Source organism: Arachis hypogaea, chromosome 19, assembly GCF_003086295.3.
Source record: "Arachis hypogaea cultivar Tifrunner chromosome 19, arahy.Tifrunner.gnm2.J5K5, whole genome shotgun sequence".
NCBI lineage: Eukaryota > Viridiplantae > Streptophyta > Magnoliopsida > Fabales > Fabaceae > Arachis > Arachis hypogaea.
In genome coordinates, this window is record NC_092054.1 from 151,577,999 (window position 1) to 151,598,512 (window position 20,514).

The following is a 20,514-nucleotide window of genomic DNA, read 5'->3' on the forward strand; positions in this document are numbered from 1 at the left end:
ATTTTTTTGTTTTTTTAATATGTTTTTGTTTTGTTGTTTAAATTATTTGAAACTATAAAATTAGGATTAATTGAATTTTAAAATTTTGTTAATTTAAAAGGATATTTTTGTCTAATCAAATAAAAGAAGAATGTTTAAGTCTTTTTATAAAATTAAATAAAAAATATTTTTTTATTTTTATTTAATTAAATGGGTATATTAGTAAAAGTGGTGATATAATATAGGGTAAAAAAACCCTAATAAGCCAAGGCAAGAATCATGTTACGTAAATAAGCCAAAGCGAAAATCGTTTCAGCAATCAGCCAAACACTATCTTAATGTAATTCGAACCAGTGTGGTTCGAACTACATTCCTTAATAAATCGAACCAGAGTGGTTCGAATTAGGGTGAGAAAAACCTTGAACGTAATTCAAACCAAGGTGGTTCGAACTCAAATTCAACGTAATTCGAACTGGGGTAGTTCGAATTACCCTTGAAGTGGCTCCTTAGTAATTCGAACCCACCTGGTTCGAATTACTCGTGATTCGGCTATATAAGGAGTTCGAATCAGCCTCATTCGAACCATTCTTCCTTTTCCCTACCCCACCAAATCCAAGAGAAAACGACCCAGATTCTCTCCGACGAAGACCTGAACGGAATACTCTGCTGATGGGGGACGATCCGGTACGGTTATATCACTTGGACGGAGTTGCTCATATAGCCGGGGTTATCAACGACGAGGTTAGTACAGAAATAACTTCGTGCTAGCGGTATATGTGACTTAGTGGTTTTGCATTTTATTTTAGTGGCAGTTTATGTTAGCGGTAAAGTGTAGTGGTATTGCTGGTGGTTTAGTTGAGAGGTTTAGGATGCGGGTTAGATGGTGGTTTAGTTGGTGGTTTATCTAGTTGGTTTCTGTTGGTGGTTTATGTTAGTGGTTTACGTTAGTTGCTTAATGCTAACTGTTTTACGTTAGTGGTAGGTGTTGGTTGTTTTGTGTTGGTTGTTTTATGGTGGTGGTTTAGTTGGTGGTTTATGTTAGTTGTTTTATGTTAGTGGTATGGTTTAGTTGTTTTATGTTAGCTGTTTTATGTTAGTGGTTTATGTTGGTTTTTTTTATGTTGGTGGTTTATGTTAGTTGTTTTATGTTACTGGTTTGTGTTAATTGTTTTATTTTAGTGGTTTGTGTTAGTTGTTATATGTTAGCTGTTTTTTGTTAATGGTTTTAGTTAAGCTATTTTATGTTAGTGGTTCTAGTTAAGCTGTTTTATGTTAGTGGTTTAGTTGTGTGGTCTATGGTAGTTGTTTTGCATGTGGTTCTCATTCATGGATATTTATGCGGTTTGATTTAGTATGATGTTTTGTTGATGATTTATCGTGTTGGTTATGTTTGGCATTGGTTATGAAGCTGGTTCTAACAATGCGGTGCTTGTCATGCGCAGTCTCAGCGATGCATCAGGAGCATGCGGCGGCAGCAGGGCATGCGACTCGATGACAGATACGTTCCGTACTTGCAGATGGCAGGACTATACCATCTTGCAAGGCTGAACGACAGATGGTTCCAGTTAGACGAGGCCCTTGTCAGTGCATTCGTGGAGCGATGGCGTCCGGAGACGCACACGTTTCATGTGCCGTTCGGAGAGTGCACGGTCACACTTCAGGACGTGGCATACCAGTTGGGTTTGCCAGTGGACGGGCGTTACGTGAGTGGCTGCCTATCAGAGTTTCAGATATACATCCAGGGTGGCCGTCCAGCCTGGGTATGGTTCCAGGAGTTGCTTGGAGTGACTCCTCCTCCCAGCCAGGTTCAGAAGTACGCAGTGAACTGTAGCTGGTTTCAGGAGACTTTTGGTGAGTGCCCCGAGGGAGCCGATGACGAGACTGTGCGGAGATATGCCCGTGCGTACATCATGATGTTGTTGGGTACGCAGCTGTTTGCGGACAAGTCGGGCAACCGCGTTCACATCAGATGGCTTCCCTACGTAGCTAGGCTGGAGGAGATGGGTACCTACAAGTGGGGTTCTGCAGCACTGGCATGGTTGTACTGGTGCATGTGCCGAGTAGCGAACATACATGTGGTCAAGTTAGCGGGCCCACTTCAGCTACTTCAATCTTGGATCTTCTGGTGCTTTCCTCTGTTTAGGCCTGCAGGGTATGAGACATTCAGCTGGCCATTGGCCTCGAGGTACTCTACTCAGCCTTCTCTATTTCAATTTAATTTGCATAACTCCATGTTCATTAATAATGTATTACAAACCCTAAACACACATTTAAGTAGCCATAAGACACATGTATGATGCAGGTGGTCAGGTTACAACCCTTCCGGTAGCGAGAAGGGTCCTAGAGTGCAGATGTAAAGGCTGAGGATAGACCGGTTACAGGACAGAGAGGTGAGTATGCTACTTAAACAGTTTCTTTATTTAACCACACTTTATGAGTTGGGTCCATGAGTTGTCCTGACAATGGAGAGTTCTCCGTGCAGTTTATCTGGATGCCGTACAGCAGCCCCGACGTACTTCAGGTTGTGCATCCAGAGGCTTTGGAGCCTCGGCATATGGCGTTGTGGCGGTCTGTGATGTCGCTGATCTACTTTGCCGTCATAGAGTGGCATCAGATAGATAGGGTGCTTCCGCAGTTCGGAGGGGTGCAGCCTCGTCCGAATCCCGCCCTGAACATCGACTTTCTGATGTCGAAGGATGGCAGAGGTGGTGATCGATGGTTCCCGTACCATTTGCAGAAGTGGCATCTCTATTGGGACGACCGTGCGGAGACCGTGCTGAGGTTCGATGTTGTTGCCGACCCTGGACCATCGCATGAGTTCCTCGAGTGGTGGAGTCAGCATGGAAAGAGGTTCCTGTCTCCGGAGATGCACTTGGGGGATCCGAGGGCGGTTCCTATTCCAATTGAGGCCTCACAGCGGGGTGCTGGGCGAGTTCCTGACATGGATCGACCTGAGGACGTGCCGGACAGGCGGCGGGTTGAGAGGAGAGCTCGTGTCGGGACACGACAGAGCCAGCGTGACTGGAGGTGGCTTGAGCATGCTATGGACCATGATGACGATGCGGGTCCCGCTGGAGGTAGACGACGAGGCCAGGGAGGGAGACGGAGAGGGCGTGTTGCGGCGGACCACCCTGGTCGTGACCCTGACGACGATCAGCATGGGCCCGTGGGCGGGGATGGTGCAGGGGCTGTAGCAGTTGCTGGTGTTAGTACCCACGATTGCGGACATGGAGGTGAGTGGTATGGGTCAGGTATGGGTGACGGGGCTGACCCTGGGGACGCTGGACTCAGGTCGGGGCCTCTTGGAGATTACTTCGTTGGTGTACCCGCCCATGACCAGCCTCAGCAGGAGGGTACCCCATGGGTTATTCCGGGATCACAGTGGTCAGACTTCCTTGCCTCAGATACGCTAGATGCGGACTTCGGGGTCAGCAGTTTCTAGAGGAGATTACCGCCATCATGCAGGAGGACGTGCAGTCCCGGAGACGTGGTCAGACCTCCGGCACGCAGGCACCTTTAGATGTTGATCTGAATGAGCCTCCTACGGCATCTGTTGGTGACCATTTTGGTTTGGGAGGTACACCACCATCCGCCTACACTACTGCATCAGAGTCTGTTGCCGGGCCGTCCGCGGCACCCATCCATGTTACCCCACCTGCATAGCCTGCCACGCATGAGGACGCGGATGAGATCGAGGATGAGGAGCCGTTTATCCGCAGAGGTCAGAGGGCACGGGTACCCCGTCGTTGTGGTACGGGTTCGCATCTGTTTAGATGATTCACGTTTGATGTATTTTGTTCCTTAGGGTTCATTTATGTATGATAGCCATATGTACTTTTGTTGTTATTTTATAGCTGTTTTCCTTTGTTGTTTGTTCATCGTATTGTACTTTGAAAACTGGTGTTTACGGGATTGGTCAGTGACTATTTATAATCATTGAATCATATAACAGTTTAATGTTTACATTTAGTTATTAAATTTTGCATTTATGGGACTTGTAGCAATACTCAAAGTGAAACATAACATATTCATTACTTAACGCAGCATGCACAGTACAATGTAGAAAGATCTTTAATTTACATAACTGCTCAAAAATAACATTTAACAGGAAAAGTTAAATATAATAAGTACTAATACTAACAACATGGCTACTAATGGCCTCCTGTGTGAGACGATCCTCCAAGCTGTGGGCAACTCCGATGTGTGTGTCCGGGTTGGCGACAGAGGCCACACCTCTTTGGCCGGTTCGGATTTGCCTCGTCCATATTCGTCCGTATCCTAGTGGATCTCGGACGACCCTCTCTCGCACGCCTCTTGTCAGGGTCCGGAATCACCGTGGGCCCGTCGTAAGGTGGCCAGAAGCCCTCCGGGATCAGAGGTGTGAATCCCATCCGATACACACTGAATACATAACTAATCTGATACACGCTGTGAACATAAGAGGTCCATGTAACCCGTGAGTAGGCACAGCATGCAAGTGCGTGTTGACACGGGAAATGAAGCGCCTGGAAGTACCCGCAGTCACATGTCCGAGAGGCAAGCGATACTCTGTAGCTACCCAACGAGAAAGAACCAGTCGGAGTGGTCTCTGCTACGGTGAACTCGGAGTTATCCCGGTCATACAAAGTCACCATGAAGCACCTGGCCGTCTTCAAGTTGGCCTCAATACACTTCACCAAGTGCTGACTGAATTGTTGTCCGGTTCCCATCTGGGCCTCAGCTTCTCTCCCCTTGCGAACAAAGAGTTCCGCAAGCCTTCCATACGTTGCCTTCACCAAGGAGGATACAGGGAGATTTCTGACACCCTTGAGGATTGAGTTCACACACTCGGAGATATTCATCGTCATGTGACCGAATCTCCGCCCCTCATCACGATGCTGAGTCCACAAGGAATAATCAATCCGGTTCGCCCACTCACACATCGCCGGGTCCTCAGACCGCAGAATATCAAACCAGTAATCAAACTCAACCTCGGTCTTTGCATACGCCGCATTCACTAGAAGCCTCCGTGCGTCCTTGCCCTTGAAGGTAAGGGCAAAATTAGCCGCTACGTGTCGAATGCAGAATGCACGGTAGGCAGATGGAGGTAACCAACCTCCGTCAAGAGCCTCAAGCGTAGCCTTGATGCCATTATGCCTGTCCGATATAACCAGCAGACCCGGCTGTGGTGTCATGTGCTGTCGAAGGTGGGAGAGAAAGAATGTCCAGGACTCTGCATTCTCACCCTCTACTAGTGCGAATGCAACAGGTAGAATGTTGGAGTTCCCGTCCTGTGCAATCGCGATGAGCAACGTTCCCCCGTACTTGCCATACAGATGTGTGTCGTCAATGCTGACTAGGGGCTTGCAATGACGGAATGCCTCGATGCACGGTGGAAAAGTCCAGAAAAGTCTGTGAAAATATGCTTGAGATTCGTCTACCTGTCCTCCAACTCGAACGGGGCTCGTCCTTAGGACTGCAACAGTACCAGGCATCGTCAGCTGGACTCCCAACACCCACCTAGGCAGCTCGTTGTATGACTCATCCCAGTCACCGTAGATGAGGGCAATAGCCTTCTGCTTCGCCATCCAGACCCTCCTGTAAGTAGGCCTAAACCCAAAGTGTGCAGTCGTGGCATTCAGGAGCACCTTGATGCTGACGGATGCATCATCCCTAACCATTGGCATAATGAACGCCGAAATCACATGATAATCCAAACTCTTGTGGTCACTCGAGATTGATGTGGCCAGACAAGTGTGAGGTCCGTTGTACCGTTTGACCTCCCAAATGCCCTTGCGCTGCCGGAGACTCAGTCGAATCAACCATGTGCACCCATTCCCAAACTCAGAACACTTGCCCACATACCGGTGATAATTAGACTCCACTACCTTGTACTGTACCCCTCGCCGGATGCTGTAAGTCTTCACACTTAACAGGGCCTCATCTTTATCCTGAAATTGCTGACCAACCTGGAACTCTGTCAGACCAGCAGTCCCTTCCGCATCTCTAGCTCCGAATCCAACAGAGTGCCCTGAAACCCCCTCCTGCCTCATGGCATCCAGGTCCAAAGAGGAAAAATGTGGTGGATACTACTGTGTGCCAAAACTAGAACCACCGACCGCCAATGCAGGCTCAGTCGCTCCAACCTCGTCGCCGCTGTCATCCTCAATCATATCCGGCTCGACGTCGTCCTCCTTTGCATCACCCAACAATCCGTCTCCGACGCCAACCGGTGGAACACCCTGTAAAGCGTTCGGCAGAATATCAAATGATCCTACCTCGTCGCCTACGCCGTCATTGAGATCAACAGCAAAAGACGGGGAGGCGACAGGTTGGACCGCTGGCTCGTACACAGGGACGGAGGAAGAAGCAACGGCAGGCCTGGAACTGGAACCGGCTGCCGTGGCTACCGTGGTGGTATTCCGGTTCGAACCCCCTGAGCTGGATACCACATCAACCAGCTTTGCGAACAATTCTGGTGTCCTCACCTCCAGAAACTGCCTCCGACAAAGAAACATGACTTGCAGGTCCTCATCACTACCAATCATGAAACAATCATACTTCACGGTATCCTGCAGAACCGTGATTGGAATGTGATAGAAAAACTTCTTAACCCGCTTCGCACCTTCTAGACCAAGTTTCATCAGCATAGATCTAACAAGGTCATCATAGCTCGTCGTTGGATTCAAGACAATACAGAGATGATCCTTATCTGTGAACTTCACACTGGAACGAGTTTTCCTCTTAATGGATCCTCTGTGGTGAACCAAAACAACAAAACTCTCCTCACTAGCCATCTTACACCCTCTAATGAGAGCAACTCACGTTTACAACCATATATATACTGCTCTGTCTACCACTAAATCGAACCAGCCTGGTTCGAATTACTTGATGCAGCTTCTCTCTCTATAATTCGAACTAGCCTGGTTCGAATTATATGATGCAGCTTCTCTCTCTATAATTCGAACTAGCCAGATTCGAATTACTAGCATTGCTAAATCGAACCAACCTTGTTCGATTTACTTGAACCAGCTTCTCTCTGTAATTCGAACTGCCTTGGTTCGAATTATTAATGAATGGAGTTCGAACCATTGTGGTTCGAATTATATTAATATATGGTTTGACTCATTACTGAAACGATTTTGGTTTTGGCTTATTTACGTAATTTCGGCCTGGCATTGGCTTATTATGGTTTTTTGCCCTATAATATATATTTAAAAAAATAAAAATTAAATGTTGATGTGAAAAATAAATTCCACGTGGCTTGGTATTATTTATCCATATTTTAAACGTATCGGTACGTATGAATTTATTATCAACCGTAGCAAACACCTTAAATTTATTATGCAAATTATATTAAAAACAATAATTTAATTATAATTTTCAAAAAATACCGAAATAATTGTCATTTACTTTTTATGAGCTAAAATGGAACATTTGAAACTATGAAGAGGAAGCAGCCCGTAAGAGGCGCAGAAGATCCAAATTATGCGCAGTTGAAGCCAGCAAGAAAGAGCTTTGGGAGAGAAATGGATGGACAGATTTCTTGCAAATATTAGAATAGTTTCTTACTTTACTATATACGTCAATGGTAAAGACTTTACCACGTCATCACCAAAATAGGCAAATAGCTAGGGAAAACAAACAAAAAAAAAAAGAAAAGAGAGAGAAAAAAGAAAGTAAAAAAAAAAAAAAAAACATGAAATAGAATTACACAAGTAACTAAAAACATCAAAGGGCATAATTTTTTCTTTTGAAAAAAAAAAAAAACAGGAGCAGCAATACGGATCCCCATGCATGTCCATGAAAGACATTAGAGCTCTGAATTTGATTGATGAATCTCAAGAACAATGCAAACAAGAGAAAAATTTGTAGCTAATGGCATGTAGCAATATGCAATAGCGTTAGCATTATTAGTATGGAGAAATCCTTCAGTTTTTCATCATATCATTTTAGCGCTGCTTCTCAGAAACAGAGAGACAAGGATTTGGAATCATCATCATCCACTCGCGGCGGTCCTCAATGGAAATCAGCCGGAGGAGAGGAGGAACTGGCGGCATTCTTCCAGGACCACGACACCATCCTACAAGTTTCCGAGGAAGTGGATGGTTTCCTTGAAACCAGTGCCACCACTCCTCCTCTTCTACAAGTCCCTGATTGCGTCCACCGTCTAACCAAGATATTGGATTCCATGGTGTATAGATACAACACCGGTAAAAGCAAGTTGGGCAAAGATGCAGAAGATGATGACTTGTTTCTCGCCGTTGTGGATCGCATCTCAAAGATCTCTGCTATTCTCTCTACCTTCCCCTGTGATCCCTCTGTCTTGGACAAAACTACCTTCTCCTTGGAAAAAGCTATGTCGTTCTTGGAGAAACATCTCTGCACCATTTTACAGGATCCAAAATCATCCACCACCACCACCACCCCTACCTCCAGCTACCACGGCAGCTTTCGATCCGGATCCGGATCCGAATCCAAACCTAAACCTCCTAAAAAATCATCATCCTTCGGTTCTCTTACTCAAGTTCATGATGCGGCGCTTTGTTCTCCCTTTGACCTTGTAAATCTCAGTGATCCTCCTATAATACCTACTCTATCGTCTCATCAGGATCAAGATCAAGATACAACGTTCCCTGCATTCTCTCCGGAGAAAGTTTCACTCATGAACAAGATCGCCAGCGCCATGATCGCCGCGGGATATCAAACGGAGTGTTGCGTGGCTTTCGCCAGCTTCAGGAGGATCGCCTTCAAAACCGCGCTGCAAGAGTTCGGGTACGTGAGCGTAGGCATGGAAGAGATCCATAAAATGCAATGGGAAATGCTGGAAGGAGAGATTGCCACGTGGAACAACGCGGTTCGACATTGCATAACCGTTTTGTTCAACGGCGAAAAAAAGCTCTACGCCTCAGTTTTCCCCAATCAACAATCCATATCTCAAAACCTCTTGAGCGATCTTGCACGCGCCGTAATCATTCATTTCCTGAACTTCGCACAAGGTGTCGTGTTAACATTGCTCACCGTAGAGAAGCTGTTCAAGTTTCTAGACATGTATGAGACGCTGAGGGACGTGGTGGAGATCGCCATCGCCGACGGTTCTTACTTAGAGAGGTGCAGGAAGGAGCTGGCGCACGAGATAGCCACCACCAAGCTTCGAATAGCAGAGGCCACCATGGCCATGTTTCGCGACTTGGAAAATTCCGTTAAGGGTGACAACGACAGGGTTCCGGTTCCTAACGGCGCAATTCATCCATTGACGCGCTATGTGATGAATTATCTGGAGTATGCTTGCGAGTACAAGGACACATTGGAACAAGTTCTGCGACAATGCCTTCAGGATGATTATCATACTTGCCGTTATTACAGTCCTATCCGCAAAATCGAGTTAGAGGAGGACGATGGAACGCCTAAGAATTCAGCCTTGGCGATTCAGTTAATGACAATCATGGACCTGTTGAGCTTGAATCTTGAGTACAAGGCCATGTTGTATAAGGATTTTGCATTGAGAAGTGTTTTCTTGATGAATAATGGGAGGTACATAGTGCAGAAGGTGAAAGGGTGCAAAGATCTTCACCTATGCATGGGTGACAATTGGTGTAGAAAGAGGCAATCCGGGTTAAAACTGCACCATAAAAATTACCGGACAGAAACATGGTCTAAGGTTTTGAACTGCCTTAGTACAGATGGACTTCAAGGAAACACGAGTAGTGTGTTAAGCCCGAGAGCCAATAAAGATAAAAAGCCAAAACAAGAGCTAAAAGATAAGTTTAAACGTTTCAATAGCACGTTTGAAGATATATATAAAACGCAGAGTTCTTGGGTGGTTAGTGATGAACAGCTTAAGTCTGAGCTCAGAGCTTCAATAGCTGCTTTGGTGATCCCAGCTTACCGCTCCTTTTATGGCAGATTCAAGCACCATTTAAATTCTAGTAGACATGTTGACAAGTATATTAAGTATCATCCTGAAGATATTGAGGCTATAATTGAAGAACTATTTGATGGGGGTACTACTAAAAGGAAATCGTGATACTGTTTATTTTTATACAAGACTCATCAATAATCAACCATGCTTCATTTTCACACATGATGTTGTGCTCTATCTCCATTTCTTAATAATATTTATCATTTTTAATGTAAATAGTGTTTACTAATCAACAAAGTCATGAAAATGCATTTATTGATGATCTTATTAGCAAATTAGTTAGGTGATTTGTTTTGCTGTCTCCTTCAATTAAGGGGGTTCGGGACGCTTTTTTTTTTATTATTGGCATCACTGTGGTGCATCCTGGACCAATTGTAATTTAGTATAAATTAGTGCAATTTGTCTTAATCTATCTTCTGTATTTTTAATACTTAGATCTACTGTGGTACCGCATTTTTGTTCCTCTGTGCATTCCCTAGAACAATTTCAATGTGTTATTCCAAATTAAAATTTATAGTAAAACATATAAATGTTCGGTGACCAGTATAATATGCCATTGAAAGTAGGTTTTGGATTTGGTTGTTATCTTTAGGAAAACAGTTACTATAGAATATGTTTTGCGGTTTGTACTAATAGGTGATAATTGTGTTTAGTAGATGTGGATGTGACCATGTTAAACTGTTGTTTTATTGTGTTTGTAGTTGGTTTTGTTGTTATATCTCATGATTATTGATCCATTTTTCATGACATAGTAAAAGGAGATGGATTAATAGTCGTTGAGGGTGCCTTTCATTTCATGGGTTGTAACCAACAATCTAAACAAAAATGTTTCTCAACTATTGTTTCTTACTAACAAGTAAGAATATACTTTGAAAAAGGAAATTTGTATAAGCTATTTGCAGAAGCCAAAGAATTACAACCTCAGTGGTGAACTTCTTTGTAAAGAAGGAAGATTGACTTTGACATGCGCAAATACATTATTCACTTATGAAACCCTGATTTTCCCTTATGATGCAACTTGCAAGTCATGTTTTAGTGTTTAGTTATTGCTCAATGCGATCTAATTTCACTCGTCAGCTCGTCTTCAATGTATTTCTTTCTTCTTTTTTTTGAAAGCAAACAGCTCAACACAATAGTAGTAGAGCAATTATATCCATCAACAAACTAAAAAAACTTACAAACTTAATAAGAACCACAACAACACGAAAACGATCACATGTCATCTCCGACATAACCATCAACAACTAAAGAGATCCCCACCGCTCCATTCGTTAGCACTATTCGAAGACATGTTGACAATTTCTTCAACATATATTTCTTTCTTTATAAGAAATAATAAGTGATCAATATTTTTTCTTTGTTTTTATCATATATATATAAACCAACATTAATTAACTATCTATTTTTTATTATTAAAAATATTGACTTTCTAGTATTAATGAGACAAATTATGTCATAATAATAATAATAAACAATACAAATATATTTTTCAATTTTTTTTAATAGTTTAGCTTCTATTGTTGTAATAAAAATTAAAATATATATCCAAATAGGTCCTGAAAATTTTCGTATTGGACATTTTTGTTCTGAAGAAAATTTTATTATATCGAAGTCTCTGAACTTTACAAAAATAAGATATATAAGTTCCTACCTTAGTTAGATCTATTGTTTTCATTTGGATAAATAGGTCCTGAAAAGTGTGACGCAATGATCTATATGTCTTATTTTTGTATCAGTAACCTCAACATAATAAATTTTTTTGGGATGAAAATGTTCGATGCGAAATTTTTTATAGACCTATTTGAATATATACTCTAAAAATTAATATAATTCTCAAGGAAGTTTGATGTTAGAGAAAAAAACAAATAGGTCATTGATTTTATAATTCAAAGAGACATAAGTCTCTAACTAATTAAAAATATAAAAACATCCTTCACTTTTTAAAATATGAGACATTTAAGTCCATCCGTGTAAAATATATAAAAATAAATAGATCCTTTAGAGGAACTTAGATATCTCGTGTTTTAAAAAATAAATGATATTTTTGTATTTTTAATTAATCAAAGACTTATTTGTCTTTGAAATAACAAATTAAAGACCTATTTATCATTTCCTTTTGACGTTATTTTAGTTGATTTTTAAGTCTTCAAAATACTGATTGTCCATATTTTTTTCATACCAAACCTGTTTTTAAGGTGATTATTCACTTAAAAAATAGAAAAAAGGTCAAATAAGTCCCTAACTTTTTTTTAAACCATGACAAATAAGTTTCTCACAAAACTTAATTACAAATGTATTCCTCACCTTTACAAACGGCAGATAAATACATCCCTCTGTTTATTTGCCTCTCCAAAAGCCAATTAAGATGGCTAATGTGGCGCCCATATGTCAGTAATGGAGCAACATGTCTGTTACATTGGTAAGATGGCATGGTCCCAAAAAGATAAAGGACAAATAGGTCCCTGTATTAGAAAAATGATGTCGTTTTGTTGAGCTGCCCTAACTCTTCAAATTGATGTCAGACTCTATTACAGCACCATTGCTAGAGGGTTTTTGTGGTTAAGGTTGTGTTCCATGGCCAACGAAGGAGCTTCCTTGAGCACGCAAGGAGTCTCATTGCCCTCTACCTTTTGTTGTATGCAAGGTAGAGAGGAGAAGGATGGCGTTGCTCTGATGTTCAAATGTAAATAGTCTATGCTATATTTTACAAGTTCAAGATGCCAACCAACCCCAACAAATAGTTTCTCATGTGCCCCTTCTTTAAGGTAAGATGGTTATAAATGTTGAATGAGATTGATGTTGTTCATGAATTATTTATTTTGTTTATGAATTTGTAACTGATAAATTCAGCCTACTGCAAGTTCTTTATTTAGCTTAATGATCATGCTGCAAAAATTGAGAGTACAAATAGGTTAAATTGTGACAATGAAATTGATGATGTGAAAGAATATTTGTGCAAGAATAAAGTAAAAAAGAAGCTGGTGAATTTAAAAAAGAAGCTGGCCTATTTAGAGAGGACAAAAAAAGCTAATATGTGAATTGTTCTTGTATGTTTGCTTGTAAGTTGCGTTGTTGTTGTTATCGTTGAGTCTTGAAAAATAGACAGTCAGATTATGTACATTGTTGTTGTAATAAATTGTGGTATGAGTTTACAAATTGTGTTATGTTTATTGCTTAATGAATTATGTTATTTTGGCCTTGTAGGGACTGTAGATACAGACATAGATGATTTGGTGCTACTGATGATATTTGACTGCTTGATAGAGCAAGTTGTTGTTGCCCATTAGCAGGATTCGAGCTACCCTGCAAAAATATTATACACTTGGATCAGATTAATAAAGCTCAAATGTTTGCATTCGATATTTGATATTTGCTTACTGCATCATGGTTCTGATTGATTGTCTCAGGGATACTTTGTTGTCAATTTTGAACAATGACATAACACAATCATGTGTCACATAGTTGATAAAAACTAATTAGACAACTAAAATCCTTAAAAAATAAAAATGTGCACAACAGTTCCTAAGGAAAAAAAGATAATTTAATTCTTTAATTTTTTTTATCAAGAGGACAAATTTGTTTCTGGAATTTACTTCTGATTGAGGTCCAAACTGAGATAGTGTCAGCTCAGCTTGTGTATAACCATCGGTGGTGCCACGCTTTGCTTTCTGTCTTAAGTTTTTAATTGGTACCAAAAATGTAATGTGACTCGTTGCGTGCTCGAAAATGATTTTTGCTGATCATGAAACACAACCCTAACAACAAATAACCTTCAACAATGGTGTTGCAATAAAATCTACCTTTAATTTGAAGAATTAAGGTAGCTCCCAAAAATAGCGTCGTTTTACTAGTTCAGGGATTTAGTTGTCCTCAATTTTTTTTGGGTCATGCCACTTTAGTACCATAACGAACATGTTGCTCTGTTACTAATATATCGATGCTACATCAGCCATTTTTATCGGCTTTTAGAGAAATAAATAGACGGAAGAATGTATTTGTCTATCATTTATAAAGACGAGGGATGTATTTATAATCAAATTTTATGAAAAACTTATTTATCACCATTTTAAAAGGTCAAGGATTTATTTGTCAAAGAATAAATGACCATTTGTACTCATGGAAGATAAAAATGCTGACATATGTTCCCACACTAGATTGAAACTAAACTTGTACCCACACAAGATACCCTCTGTATGACAAAAGTAGCCTGTCTTGGATCTGCACTTGGTTCGTGGTTATCCGTCCCTACGTGACTCTCCAACCCTCCAAAAGCCCTATCTACGTGGAAGTGAACGTTTGTTTTCACTAAAGGTTTGGAAAAAGAAGCACATTTTGCGGGAGATTCTTCTGTGCCCTAGCAGAGGTTCATCGTGGCTCCATGCCCAAATCGGAGAAAACGATCAGAGCACTCCCAATCGATCACCACCAACACGTAATACTCTCATCGTGCATAGATTAACAAGGAAAGCCTCATACCAGGCGTTTCTTCGGGGACAGCAAAGACGTCACTCCCTTTCATTCGTGAAGAACAGAGGTACATCTTTGCAATTGTTGAAAAATTTCATATGTCATTGCCACTAATTAGACAGATTCTGAAACCTTATCAAACCATGTTATTAATTTTATGTGTTTGAGAGTTGTTAGAATAGTTGGTTGAGGGTTTGTGTTAGTTGCAGTTACAAAAAATATTTTCTTTGATTGTATTGTTTAATTTTACTTCCAGGAATGACCACCATCCATATAACTCTGTCAATTAATCATAGAGGACAGTTTGAGAGAGGGCCATGTGGGAAGGTTAGTTACATTGGTGGAGAAATAATAGAGATTGAGAGGGTTAACGTTGATACCCTGAATAGTTTTTTCATATCTGATTTGCTGAAGGACATTGGATATACGTCTATTACTGACTTTTACTGGCTAGAACCTGGGAAGGAGCTCGATAATGGGTTGAGGTTACTAAGGGCTGATATGGATATAGTTAAAATGTACGAGGCAGCCGCAAGAAACGGTAACAAAATTAATGTCTATACTGAGAATCCGATGGATCAGCATGTGCTAGTTGAGGAGAAGAATGTGACTCCATCAAAGATGAGAATAAAGAACTGTGCTAAAAGGATTCCAACTCCAAAGAATAGTCCAAGAAGAAGATTGATAATAGTGAAAGATGATGACGATGCTAAAATAGTAGGGCATGTCCAAGTTGTGAAGGAGGCCCAAGAAAGGGGTGAGGCCCAGCCTAGGGAAAAGGCCCATGAAAACAATAACCAGGTTGATGTTGAGGTCCAGAATGAGGACAGTGTCAGACTGCCCCAACACTTAGGAGATCCACCACATTCATCATCCCCTGATGCAAGACAGATTTCTCAGCCTCTCCCAATACCTGTTCTACCGGATGAGCCACCATCAACTCAGTCCCAACCTTCCTAGCAACCTATTGAGCATGACCAGCAACCAATACATACTGATGGTTCAGACCCAGTTTCCCCTTCTGAAGACAATGTCTCTGAACCTCTTGCACCTGAACAACAAACCCAATACATCCCACATCCGTATAGAAATCCACTTTCACAATCAATCCCTGAGTCAGTCCCATCCTCTAACTCCAATAGGACTCTCCAAAATAATCAAATCAATCCTTCATATGAGGTTAAGGGACGGCCAAAGGTGAACAAGAGAAGGTCAACAAAGAGGTCTCTCCCTACAAGACAATCCTTCATTCCGAACCCTGACTGGACAAGCCTCCAACCTTTTATGTACCGGTTGATGAGGAGGAAAAAATGGTATCTTAAGCGGGAGCAATAACTTGACCCCATTTTCGTAGACTAGTTATGGTTGCTTTTTGTTGTTTTTGATATACTTTAGAGAGATACATAACTCTTGTATTTTGTTATGCATTTTCATGGTATGTCGAAGTGTAGACTTAGTTATGCTGGTTTTGAAGGTGTGATTTGAGTTGTCAATACTTGCTTTTTTTTGCTTATGTGACAATCATTGGAACCTGCAGTATCTATATATATAAGTGTTCTCCAACTTATTGTTAATTTTATCACTCTTGTAACAACATCTTGTTCTGAATTTGAAACAAACTCATATATTGAAAACCAAAACCATCAGGCTACTATGTTACAGATTCAACTTATTATTGGATCCTTAAGAAGATTCATGTGCATTTTCAATGGCATTGTCTACAAATAAACGTTATCAAAATTATTTCAGATGGCAGCAACAAGTTCAAAGCATGCGTGTCTACGTCAATGTATCATAAATTAAAAAACCAGAACAATATAAGGAACACAACATATCATGCCAATATCAGGAACAAATTTCACTATCATGAACAAAGATCCCCAATTTTACAGATCTTATAATTTCATCACCAAATACAAGTCACAGAATAAACAAAACGCTACTTCCAACGCAACGGTTGAAAGCAACATTCTAATTCCCCTAATTTCACCCCTAATTTCAACCTTAAATTTTTCTATTTTCCTAGCCATCATTGAGGATGCTTGCTGATTTTCCTCCACTGCAGTGACAGTCAATCTATCATCATGCATTGCATAAGAATGCTCCGACTTTCTCTTGACTAAACATCTTGTTAGACCCTCCCATCCTTCTTCGAGTTCATCCACCCAAACAAAGTATTTGTATTCTCTTGTCTTAAAAAAAAAAAAAAACGCACCAAAATGCAACTAAAATTCAAAAATAAAATTTTTCACCTCAACATCAACATTGTTTGGCCATTACTGCTCATAAAAGACATCTGATGAACCATCTATTAGGGTTCATAATCATGCCAGACTCCATCAAAGTAACCTCCCTCCCACAGAAACATCTGCCGTCGAGCTTCTTCTCCTTCATCTTTTTCGAATTTGCAGAACTGCTGTGACTTCCATCATTTGCAGCAGAGTTAAATCTGCGCAAAGATATTCCAGGGGTTACGAGATAATTCTTTCTGATTGTAGGTACACTTGAATTTCAACAATATTTGATTTTGGGGGTATGGTTCAAATTGGAGAAGATAAGTTGCTAGGGTTTCAATTTAATGCGTAAAGCCCTTTCCACCTTCATATACAAACGTTCACTTTCACGTAGATAGGACTTTTGGAGGGTTGGAGAGTCACGTAGAGTCCGATAACCACGAACTAAGTGTAGATCCAAGACATGCTACTTTTGTCATACAGAAGGCATCTTGTGTGGGTACAAGTTTAATTTCGATCTGTGAGTACATATATCAGCGTTTTCATCTTTCATGGATACAAATGGTCATTTATGTATTTGTCAATAATATTGGGGGATAATATAGTAATTTCAAGGTGAATTCATGTGCATGCCGGCACGGGAATATCCTATATCCTAAAATGCGATAATAACAATCAAACTCTACATATTGGTTTCGCAGTGTGGTGATACTCAGACGGTGGAAATCAATGGCAGCTACATTCACCATCACAACAACAGCGGCAGCAACTCTCGTAAGTAAAGATGATAACTTTTCATTTCTCCGTTTCTACTTCTTTTTCTTTATTTGTTTTTTTTTTTTCCGCAATTTGTTTCGTTGAGAATATATGTGTTTTGGGTGCTCAGTCAAATGTTTCAGGAAACAGGAGCAGAATCAGAGGTTTGAACCCTAACCCTAACCTTAACGCAATCAGCACCAGTTCCAGTTGCAGTGCGATTGCTACTTCATCGAAGCACAGGCTCCTCGGGGGGATTCTTCATCCGCGACTGAATGCGATTCCGCTCGTAAGAACCACGAGGCAAAGGGGTTTTGTGCGGGCGAGTTCGGAGGATGCACCACTACAGTCCAAAGTAACTCACAAGGTGTTCTTCGACATCAGCATTGGAAACCCCGTTGGGAAGCTTGCTGGGAGGATTGTGATTGGACTGTTCGGTGACGATGTTCCTCAAACTGCAGAGAATTTCCGCGCCCTCTGCACTGGAGAGAAGGGTTTTGGATATAAGGGCTCCACCTTCCACCGTGTAATCAAGGATTTCATGATTCAAGGAGGAGACTTTGACAAAGGAAATGTATGTCTCTGTATTAACTACTATTAACAATGTTCCTTCGTTTCATTTAATACAGCATTTACATAAGTATCTCTTCTCTTCTTGCAGGGAACTGGAGGCAAAAGTATATACGGGCGCACCTTCAAAGATGAGAATTTTAAACGTGAGTTTACCCACTCTTGTGTCTTCACTTCATTACACAAATGTCATACTTATCTACAAAGTACAGACCACTTGGTCAAACTATAGGGAGGCTGTTGGTTAAATAAGTTTGACACTAGTTAATTACAAGTAATTTCGATGGTCAAGCAACTTGAAACCTGAAAGAGTGTATTTTTGAGTGTAATACTCAACTTCAGTAGTGTTTTGAGAACCCTAGAGATTGCCAATTCGGCTATGTTTGGGACATTTTTTTAATCAAGGGTGGAAGGGGAGTGTCGTTGATGGCACGGAGGAGAAATGGGAGGGTCTGCTTTCCTAAGGAGACCCTAAAGTCCTGACCATGTGCTAGAATCCATTGTAGTATTCACTATTCAGAAATTAAATTAATGAAATTAATGGAAGCATTTGCATCAATATTGTCTCACTTATTTTCATTTTGTTTATGTAAATAAAAAGGGGAGAAACTTTTTCAATAAGGTGTTTTCTTCTATTCTCATCTTGAGTATTGAATATTTAGTTGAAGTATTATTTAAAATACAATGCTGATATGTACAACATCTGTAGTCTCTCATACTGGACCTGGAGTTGTGAGCATGGCAAATGCAGGCCCCAACACAAATGGAAGTCAGTTTTTCATTTGCACGGTGAAGGTATATCATCCTTTTCCAACTCTTTTGTCTACCCTTATTCTAGGCAAAATGCACTAATCATGGAGTGGCATGTTCTCAAATGGCCGATGCATGTCAGTGACCAAATTGATCCATGTTAATACTATAATGGAATAAATATACTAAACTTACTCTTTTCTGTTTATTTTATTTATTTTATTTTTGTCCAACTGCCCTGTTTTCCCCTGCTCTTGCAAGTTGCATTCACCTTGAAAGTGTCTCCTTGCAATCTCAACCTGTGGGCTATGGACATCAATTGCAAATACGAGTAAAATAGAAATATTAAATCAAATATCTGGTACCATCATTAGACTTTACCTGAGTTTGAGTTCACTGCATATGGTGACCATTTCTTGGGACTCGACACTGTTGTTACTGTCATTTTCTCCACACATTGGAACTAGGAAGAATTGACTTATTTCACTGAGAGGCATTGTGATTATGATTTATTTCTCTATTGATAATGGGTAGTGTAAACCTATATTGGGAGGAGGGGGGCTGCTAGGGTGTCGGGTAAGTGGTTAGTGGGGGGTATGTGAGAGTGTTGATGGAAGGGAGTGAAGGGAATGTTGTGGCCGTGGCCTTGCAGCTGGTATCAATTGTTGACTTTTCTGCCAATTTTTCCTATATCCATGTCATAGTTTATCCTGATATTTAGTATCAGTATCACCAACATTTTTAAACCTTTGCACATATATGCTTTGCAATTTTTCTGAGTACTACTGACATTGATTACTCATTACTCTTTATGATGAAAAGTAAAAAAACTCTAAAATACGTATTAAAAACAAAGGGGATAATGTTTATGATCCTTGGTTTGACCTAATCAACTTGTCTGATGAATTGGCAGACACCATGGCTGGATCAGAGACATGTTGTATTTGGCCAAGTTTTGGAAGGCATGGACATTGTTAGGCTGATTGAGTCGCAGGAGACAGATCGGGGAGACCGTCCAAGAAAGAAGGTTACCATCAGTGACTCTGGTGAGCTTCCAATTGCTTGATGTGGTGGTTGTTTGTTTGTTGATCCTCGCTTTTGATTGGCGGTTGCTCGTTGACAAAGGATGGGGAGAGTAGAGAAAAAAGAGAGAAAGAAAGGAGGGGCTTTATTTCTATATATAGAGTTTCATTTCACTGCTGAGTTGAGTTTAGTACCTTTTTGTTTCCTTTCTGATCCCAGAACCTGCTAGCACCTGTATTCCAGTAGATTTAGTTTGAGTTGGTGTCCGTGTCACGTTAGAAAAATTCATTTCCAATCTGACCACATCATTAAGCCAAAGTGGATTTTTCCATTTGGAATTGGACTCTGATAAAATTCTTGAAATTGTATGAGAGGCATGGTCAAATTTTAATATTACTAGTATAGCAAATTAAACAATATAAATAGTCAAATATAATGATATTAAAAACATTTTAAATGATCAAATAAATAATTGTGATGGCCATTTTATAACAAAACCATTATCTTTACTTTATGGAATGGATGGATTTTTGTTTTTATTTTTTGGTGACAATGGAATGGATATAACGAAGAAAAATATTTAGAAAATAATGTGTCATCTATAATATAGATGTTGCTCTCGTAATAATTGCAAGGCATATTGGCATGTCTAGAAATGATTTTTCTTACGTGTCATCGATATTTGTTTTTATTTTATTTTTCTGATTTTATTCAAATGTAACTAGACCAGTAACTACACGGATTGGATATAGCCTAAAATTCTATCCGATCCGCACTGCACTCATCGGATCGGATACGATATCCGCATTTTTTCAGGCTGGATCCGATCCGATC

General features: G+C 40.6%; 3 protein-coding genes and 1 long non-coding RNA gene across 4 annotated transcripts; 3 read left to right on the forward strand and 1 right to left on the reverse strand.

The window, feature by feature from the left end:
* Nucleotides 1–4,130: 4,130 nt before the first annotated feature.
* LOC112779095 (uncharacterized) lies at nucleotides 4,131–4,613 on the reverse strand. The gene has a single exon (XM_025823351.1). It carries the CDS (start codon nucleotides 4,611–4,613, stop codon nucleotides 4,131–4,133), a length of 483 nt encoding a protein of 160 aa, XP_025679136.1.
* Nucleotides 4,614–7,876: 3,263 nt separating this feature from the next.
* On the forward strand, nucleotides 7,877–9,985 carry LOC112779098 (exocyst complex component EXO70C1-like). The gene has a single exon (XM_025823352.1). It carries the CDS (start codon nucleotides 7,877–7,879, stop codon nucleotides 9,983–9,985), a length of 2,109 nt encoding a protein of 702 aa, XP_025679137.1.
* A 2,275-nt stretch (nucleotides 9,986–12,260) lies between these two features.
* Nucleotides 12,261–13,262, forward strand: LOC112776536 (uncharacterized). The gene is made up of 2 exons (XR_003190035.3): nucleotides 12,261–12,645; nucleotides 13,085–13,262. It is a non-coding gene; the product is annotated as an uncharacterized lncRNA (long non-coding RNA).
* Nucleotides 13,263–17,197: 3,935 nt separating this feature from the next.
* Nucleotides 17,198–20,097, forward strand: LOC112776140 (photosynthetic NDH subunit of lumenal location 5, chloroplastic). The gene is made up of 5 exons (XM_025820170.3): nucleotides 17,198–17,355; nucleotides 17,468–17,911; nucleotides 17,999–18,053; nucleotides 18,617–18,702; nucleotides 19,571–20,097. Exons 1-5 carry the CDS (start codon nucleotides 17,311–17,313, stop codon nucleotides 19,721–19,723), a joined length of 783 nt encoding a protein of 260 aa, XP_025675955.1. The 5' UTR covers nucleotides 17,198–17,310; the 3' UTR covers nucleotides 19,724–20,097.
* The last annotated feature ends 417 nt before the right edge of the window (nucleotides 20,098–20,514 follow it).

What these genes read in the sequence shown, in the direction of transcription:
- LOC112779095 (XM_025823351.1), bottom strand. Translation starts at nt 4,613, where the DNA reads ATGGTGACTTTGTATGACCGGGATAACTCCGAGTTCACCGTAGCAGAG.
- LOC112779098 (XM_025823352.1), top strand. Translation starts at nt 7,877, where the DNA reads ATGGAGAAATCCTTCAGTTTTTCATCATATCATTTTAGCGCTGCTTCT.
- LOC112776140 (XM_025820170.3), top strand. Translation starts at nt 17,311, where the DNA reads ATGGCAGCTACATTCACCATCACAACAACAGCGGCAGCAACTCTC. An exon ending in GAGACTTTGACAAAGGAAAT is followed by an intron (nt 17,912 to 17,998) that starts GTATGTCTCTGT and finishes CTCTTCTTGCAG; the next exon opens with GGAACTGGAGGCAAAAGTAT. An exon ending in TTTTCATTTGCACGGTGAAG is followed by an intron (nt 18,703 to 19,570) that starts GTATATCATCCT and finishes ATGAATTGGCAG; the next exon opens with ACACCATGGCTGGATCAGAG.